Raw genomic sequence first — 8,072 nt, forward strand, 5'->3', positions numbered from 1 at the left:
CATCAAGTTGTTCCTGGCAAAAATGTTCAATTTTTCAGATATTTCGTTTTTAAGTGCTTAACTAAGTTTAAAATGTATTGAATTAGACCGACTTATTTTCGCCCGCGTGAGCAATTTTATTTTTTCAATAATGAAATGTAAACAGTAATAAACAAACTCCTCAGAGAGCTATAAATGTGCACATATTTCCTGGTTACTGTATAACAATGTGTCGCCTGGTTTCAGTGGAGATCCATCAAGAAGTTTTTGATTTTCAAAGCAGGAAAACAAGGTTCATCATTTCCCGAATTAAGTACATTTGAAAATGTCCCTCGGCTCCACCTGCTCCATTTCTCTTTCTCTGTGCGTGCAGCATAAACCCACGCGCTGCCTTAACGTTGGGACGCTTGTATGCTCGTGCATGTGACGACAGGCAGAGAAGATGCCAGAAACGCAGTTCAGATTTAATATCCGACCTGACTCACAATGACCGGGTCAAATCAACGAGGGTGAAAAAAAAAATCAGACTACTAGTTTTTGACGTTTCATTTGTATTTTAATGTATATTATTTGTCCTTTTACGTATGTTTTTCTTATTTCCGGTCAAATAAAATGACATAAACATTGGGCGTAAACTCTGCAAAGCTGCAGCGCTCAGCAGCTCTTGCATGTGTTTAATCTGCAGCGGCTGAGCGACACAAAGAATAATGTTACAACGGAGAAATAGCAGAATTACAACATCCAATATCCATAAAAATGTCAAACATTACAATATATTCAGACACGTCATGTCAGACCTGCGGGCGTCACGTGCCCCGAGGCCTGCGCAACATCACAGACTTAAATTAAATATAAATAGCGCACACAGAACCTTTAATAAAATGTAGATATGTACAAATGTGCAACATGGCAACACGTGTTTTTTTTCTCTTCTTCGTCTTCTTATTCCTCCTCTTCACACCAGCATGTCGTCGAGTCCACTCTTATGTACACAGACGCACGTGAGCTTTTTTTTTTTTTTTTATCAGCTGTCCGAGTCCACGTCGCTTTTACTCTCGTCGGTTTTCTCCGCGGACGTTTTGGTCGCTTTGTTCCATTTCTGAGAGTTTTCAGATTCCTCTGATGAAGAGCGTTTCTGCCTCCTCCACTTCGCGCGTCTGTTTTTGAACCAAACCTACGTGATAGAAAAGCACAGTGTTTTAAAAGTGTCGAGGCCTTTTGATGTCTTTCTTTTATTTATGTATTTATTTATTCAAACAACAACGTGACAGGGTTTGACTAATATTTCTTCTGAAACTTATGATCTCGCCACACAAAATCTCACACTCATTTTCTTCTGAATATTTATGACAGACTTCACATGTTTTTAATGTATTAGGCTCTACATTTTAATTCCACGCATCTTGTTTTTTTTCTTGAATTTATTTATTGCGTTTTTTGTTTTTAGTTATTTAAGTGTTGATATTTATTTCTTTATTGTTTGGTTTGTTTTTGCTTTATTGTTGCTCGTCCAAACTCAGCCGAAGATATGAGAAATAAATCGATTGAAAATTAATTTCGTTGTTCAAGTGATAAAATACTGTCCAAGTATTACAGATTTTTTTTTCATTCACGTTGAAAAATGTTGAAAATTCCGAGATAACCAAGGCTCTTATGTAATTACTAAAAAAAATGTTTGTTTTTTTTAGTTGTAAATGTATTCGTGATAAACAGATTAACTGTGTAGGTATTAACGCGAGTTAAATTACATTAACTTGAATAATTGAGGTGGACTCAATACAAATTTGTAGGGACAGAAATCTTTGAATGGAGTTATTTGCTAAATCTGGTCTGTCTCTGTTTCCTCTCATTTTCAGATAAACTGAACTCCGAAGTGTAATCCACTGTGACGTTTTTTTTTAAAAGCAGGAGTCGAGAATAAAAAAGTAAAGAAGCAAGAGGAAGCAGCACTGACCTCGACCTTTTCCTCCCGGAGATGGACCTTGCGGGCCAGCTGCTCCCGCGTGCCTACGTCCGGGTACTTTGTCTCCTGGAAGAGGCCCTCCAGAGCCTCCAGCTGCTCGTCGGTGAAGATGGTTCGGTGCCTTCGCTTCCTGCGGCAGTGCAGCTGGTTGAGGAGCTGCAGTTCTGTCCGCGACAGGCTGCCCATGTTCATGTAGGACATCATCTGATGCGGGACCGGGGAGAGCAGCACCGAGCCCGGGCTGTCGTATCCTGCGAGGACGGAGAGACATGAGGCACGGATGAGTTGGAACAATCACATAGTGCATACATATAAACACTGTTCATGAGTTATGAGGCTAATGGGAAACTCAGGCTCTGCTTGTTTACATGCAGATTACGTCTGTTGCGTAAAATGTCACACTCTGGGATAAGTGATGTCTCATACACATTTAGCTCGTGCGTAAAAATGAACATTTTTATACCGGTGAGATCATGCATACACTTATCATTCTATAGTCTGAGGTGACATTTGTCCTCTGAGTCCATTCTTTACCCTAACCCTTGAGCAGCAGTATAGCAAATAAGGATTACTCATCTCCGTGCAGCTGGCTTCAAATTTAGGTTCACTTCTGTGCTTTTTAACGAGTGCATTGAATAGATGTGTGTCTGTAAATGTGCATGTTTTTTTTCCATTTAATTCCCAAATCCACAATTTGTCCTATGATGCACACGATTACAAAGTGTTGATTTTCTGTGGAGACTTTTCCCCCTTTTTTCAGTGAAATGCATCAACAAAATAAGAAGCATTCAAAGTTACAGTAAAACAACAATATCAAAGTTTTACGAATCTGATATCTTACAATGTCAAAGTCAGACCGGATGAAACGAATAAACTGAACTTCAGATGAAATCATTTTCTAGTTAATGTTACTTAAATACGTGAACAAGATAATCTCGCATTTAAAATATTCACTATTCCATGTGGTTTATTGTAAACGTTGTACTGTTCCACGACTACACGAGTTAGAACTTTATAAAAGCCTCTGTAAGCGGGACATCGGTCCTACCTGCAGGGATGCAGGGGCACTGCTGCGGGCTCAGACCGGGCACAGAGCCGCAGCACGGCGGACCTCCTCCGGGGCTCTGGACGTGCAGCTGTCCGTAGTAGTAGCCGTTATATCCAATCCTGGTCCCGTTCACAGACTGAATCCCGGGTGGAGACGGCCCGCACGTGGCCGAGTACAGTCCGTTGTAGTCGGTATAGATAGAGTCCGTGAGGCCGGCGGAGAGCACCACCGGGCCGCTCCGGTGCAGCAGCAGCGGCTCCTTGCAGCTCGGCCGGCCGGACAGGATACTGTCGATGCTGAACATCCCCGCGGGCATCACACCGGTGCGCAGCGGCTCGTGGACGCGGAGAGGTAAAGTTGTCAAACGAAAGGTTTCTTGAAATAAAAAAAATGTCCCGGACAGAAAGAGCTCCGTGTTCCTCTAGAACTGCGTCATGGTGACTCTGGAGGCTTCTTTTCTTTCCTGCATGCGCGACTCCGCGAGCTGGTCTCTCGTGGATGCGGACTGGGTGTTTTAATGGGACCAGTTGGGAGCAGGGCTGGTTTTATAGCCTGCTGACGTCACTGCGGAGCTGTGCTGCTCTGAGATCAGCTGCTGCCACAGCGCGCGCGGCGTGAACGGGCCGAGATCTGTGTATTGAGAATTAATTCAATTAAGATAATCCGCACTGTTTGCAGACTTTAGGAAACTCTGCTGCTGGTGCATTGAGTAATCCGATTATTTTCTTGTCAGCGAAGTCATCACAATGTGCGGGACACATGAACTGTATATCAGAGATTACAATGACCGCAGGAAGCGCGAGGCCTTTTGTCAGAGTTTAAAAAGAAAATAAGGATTCCCGAGTTCATTTTCCTGAAAATAAAATTCGACTTGTCGACTCCAAAATGTTCTCTTTCAAATCGTCGAGCGTAAGGGTGCAACATATTTTCAAATGATGCTGAATAATTAAACAGTTTAATAGTCTTAATCACATCGCATCCCTACGTGAGTCATTTATAAAGATTTACGTTTTTCACTGAACCAGACTTGTCTGTTTATAGACTTCTGAACACATTCAAAGAGTTTGACTCCGGCTTCCTCCAAGTTTACAAAAAGCAACATAAATCAAGAAAAGCTTACAGCTCAGTAAACCAAATAGGAAAATCCCATAATATAATGATTTCAGTTTATTTATGTGTATTTATTAAAAAGAAAAATTATGTTGATATCCATACACACTGTATAGCCTACACATTCATGATTTACAGATAAGCTTCTTCCCTGCACCAAACTCCATGAAAGATTTAATGCAATTTAAACTCATTTAACCAAAACGTTTGCAGCAAAGCTTTGTGTTGAGACTTTGAGGTTCTCATAAATATGTTTATATATTTATTTTTATTTTATTATTATTATTTTTTTATAATATTTTTTTATCATTATTTTTGTTATTTTTATATAGTATTATAAGAATTATCAGCTGCAGGCAGCCTTCATGAATTACTTTAAAGGTTAAGTTAAAAAGAAAAACTTCGCTTCCTTTCACGCGCGCGGACAATATGTGAATAAATATAACTGTAATCAAGGCCTGTATTTGTTTCTTTCCTTTATAACTTAATGGATAATTACCATATCTGCAAGTCAGACTGGATTCACTGAGCATTATATCTGCTCTTCATCTCATTATTCGCCCTCCACTCCTCTCTTCACGGGGTGCAGATTATGTTCCTCCCCGGCATCAGCTCCCTCTCTGCGGGGTCACAACGTCCGAACATTTCCCCCCTGACCGGGATAAGATAACGGCCCATTATCGCCTCCATTCAGCCTGGAAAAAGAGAACTTATTGCGTATTTGCACCGCTAATCAACATGGCCTGAGTGGGGGTGAAGTGGGGGGGGGGGGGCTGCTGGCTGCTGTGGAGGAACGTGGATTCCCAGTTCAGATCTTAATGGGACGCGCTGATTGCATTTAGAACTCAATGGGCTCTTAACACATGCTCATGTCAGGCTGACAGATAAGCCTGTGATGGGGAAATGTGTCGTCCACATCAGCGCGATGATTAGCACGACACAGCACGGAACCAGCTCCTCTGTTTGAGGACTATTGTCTCCACTAATGCGCTAAAACAACCGATTTCAATCATATCAAGAAGACACGTCTGCAGATCCGATTCTCTGCAGGAAATCATAAATTAGATTTATTTCACAGGCTATTTGAACATTTGCATAACAGCATGTTTATTCCGCGTGTAAGTGTCAATATTGACACACAGCTGAGCCGAATATATATATATATATATATATATATACTGTATATATATTTAAAAAAAATTGGAATAAAAAGAAAATAACCTTTCTCGGTTTTATCCAAAAAAAATAAAATAATAATAATATTATTTTTTTGGGAGACTGTTCTACACAGTTTTTGGTTTAATTCCTAAGAACAATGGTATAGTTCTATTTCTATTTTTTGAAAAGAAACCAAAAAGGCTGTTTATTACTTTTTATTTGGTGAATGACACGATCAATCAAAACAGTGCGCATGCGCATACCGTGCACGAAGCCTTTCCGCAGTTAGGCTACTTCTTTATTTCTAATTTAAAATATTTATTGATCAACTTTCTCAGCATATATACTGTACCACTGAAGTGTAATGTGAAACAAATGTAATTCTAATCTTATTTTTACTTTTCTATTTTTCTTTTCTTGATTCTCTGAATTTATTTCTATTTTGGACACGGAGCAACTTGGATCAAATTCCCCCGGGGACAAATTGTAATCTAGTGTAGAAGAATGACGTCGCAATCAAAAGTGGAGTAAAAAATCACGTTGTAATAAACATATACACAAACACACAAAAACCTGGAGATTATATCACAGGCTGCTTGTATAAAATGGAATAAACACTTCACATGATCAGATTGATTATTTCTTTCCCACTGGTTAAAATCCTCAGATTCTGTTCTGTATAAATATTTTCATTCTTACCTTACTTTGAGCCCAATCCACTTTACGATGAAAAGCCCTCCTGCTTTTAGAGACATTTACCTGTAAAAGGACTGAGAATGTTTTTTTTTCTCTGTGTTAAATCTGAAACCTTCAAAACTACATCTGAACCTGATCCATGAATTTCTTCTGGCTCACTTTCAGAAGGCGTGAACTTGGACAAAATATACCCTATATATCTCTAATTTGTCCTTTACAGTAAACATCTTGCTGTTAATCTCAATCACTAAACATTGTGTTGTCCTGACAACAAAATAAAAGAATTGACATTTTTATAAAAACAAAAAAAATCTTTTTAGGATTAATTAAACCTCTTTACATGTTTCATTTACAGAGTTTTGTATTGCTTTAAAAAGGATGCATCATTTCCGAACCAAAAAAAAAAAAGAAACCTTGTAAAAACTAAATATTTTAAAATTGTGTTAGGCTCATACATACTGTCTGATACCTCAAAGTTATGCTAATGTTTCCTTAAAAGTATAATTTAATGTCCACGTGTTATTAAGATATTTTATTCATGTACTTAAAAACTATAGGCTCAATAATTTCATCTCTAAATCTGCACAAACACAAAGGAGTGTTTGTTAATTTATAAAATGCTGTAAACTCAGGCCAGACTTATTCTCTACACGTTTCTCCTAATATGAAAAGCAAAAGGTTTAAAATGAGATTTAAATTTGATTCCCTGTCTGCATCCCAGCTCAAATCATTTACAGGTGGATACATTTTCAACGTGACACGTCCTTTTAGTGTGTGTAATAGCACAGGAGGATGAGTTTTTCCGCTCTCCTGCATAATAGAAGCTTTCCTTTTTGGTGCCTTTTGATATGGAAAGATGCCGTTGTTGTCACTGAAAAGCCTCTTCTGTAATACAGTCACTCTGTGATTCCAGCCAAGTGCACAGAGAGAGAGAGAGAGAGAGAGAGAAAACATTAAGGGCCATGCTGTTATTATTTTCACATTTATTTCTATATTTCTACTTCACGGCGGAGGTGAAAAGGAGCGAGTGAAAGGGATTGCTTTAAAGCCAAACATCCATTTGAAAATAAAAGCTGAGGAGCAGCGCAGTGAAGGCAGCACTTATAGGTGAATAGAAGCGTCAATCAAGCTGCGGATGGAGGCTGAAGACTCACACCGCCACAAAAGAAGATGCATCTTTATATATCAGAGCCCTGATCTGTAAAACCTGGTTAAACACAGCACATAAAACACGGATGCCTGGTAATGCATCTGTCCAACACAGGATAAATACAGTGGGAGGGCTGAACGGGCTTTTACATCAGACTGCAGGGGAACACAACATCTGCAGCATTTACATAATCACACCGTCAGAGAAATACTCAAAGGGATAGATTGATGGATAGATGGAAATGTAATATATATGTTTGCTATGTACACAAAGTGAATTAAACATTACATTCAGGATCTTAGGGGAGGGAGGATATTTTGCCTCATGCATGTCTAAAGTATTGGTAGAGAACCCCCTCTCATTAGCCTCTTCATGCTGCTGATCTCTAGTCGTGTTTACATGAAGTTTACTATTTGTATTTCAAATGGTTTAAATAAGACAAATAAAAATGCTCCATGTAAACACTCTTCATCAGAATAAACAGGCCCACGTGTGAAGATGCATTCTCTCTGTACATTTCTGCCATGTTGATGTGAACGGTTTGTAAACCAGCGAGAAAAAAAAGCTGCATATGACCTTGTATGTTGTTAAAAGGGTGAGATGTTGGGGTGAAGGTGGCCTAGCGGTTAAGTGAAGCCCCTGTAAGGAGGCTATCGTCCTCAAAGTGGGCAAACTGGTTCAACTTTAACCTGTCCCTCCTACCCAGCCGCCCCCCCCCCCCCTTTCCTGCTCTATCTGTTGTCTGAAATAAAAACACAAAAAATCCTTCCCAAAAGTTTGCTGTCACTTAATAAGCAGAGCAACACATTAAAATCAACTTCTCCAATAAACATGAGATCGATTTCCAATTTCAGGGATTTGACCAAACATGTGGCATTAAGAGACTGAGATGTCAAAAGGTCATCCTTGGAGAATATTAATTTATCCTTCTGATAAATCCCTGATTATTTCTAGTCCAGGTAAGTACT

The 8,072-nt window shown here is 39.4% G+C and overlaps 1 protein-coding gene across 2 annotated transcripts; it reads right to left on the bottom strand.

The window, feature by feature from the left end:
* Window positions 1-1,003: 1,003 nt before the first annotated feature.
* gsc (goosecoid) lies at window positions 1,004-6,150 on the bottom strand (the record flags this gene model as incomplete). 2 transcript variants are annotated; one of them, XM_079370340.1, is made up of 5 exons in its annotated part: window positions 5,958-6,150; window positions 4,600-4,795; window positions 2,991-3,620; window positions 1,934-2,193; window positions 1,004-1,153 (listed from the first exon to the last, which is right to left on the bottom strand). In XM_079370340.1, exons 3-5 carry the CDS (start codon window positions 3,304-3,306, stop codon window positions 1,004-1,006), a joined length of 726 nt encoding a protein of 241 aa, XP_079226466.1. In that variant the 5' UTR covers window positions 3,307-3,620; window positions 4,600-4,795; window positions 5,958-6,150. The 2 variants fall into 2 exon arrangements, with proteins under 2 accessions (XP_079226466.1, XP_079226467.1); XM_079370341.1 differs by lacking the exons at window positions 4,600-4,795; window positions 5,958-6,150 and having other exon boundaries at window positions 2,991-3,951.
* Between the last annotated feature and the right edge of the window lie 1,922 nt (window positions 6,151-8,072).

The sequence above is a fragment of the Symphodus melops genome (assembly GCF_947650265.1).
Source record: "Symphodus melops genome assembly, chromosome: 19".
Lineage (NCBI taxonomy): Eukaryota > Metazoa > Chordata > Actinopteri > Labriformes > Labridae > Symphodus > Symphodus melops.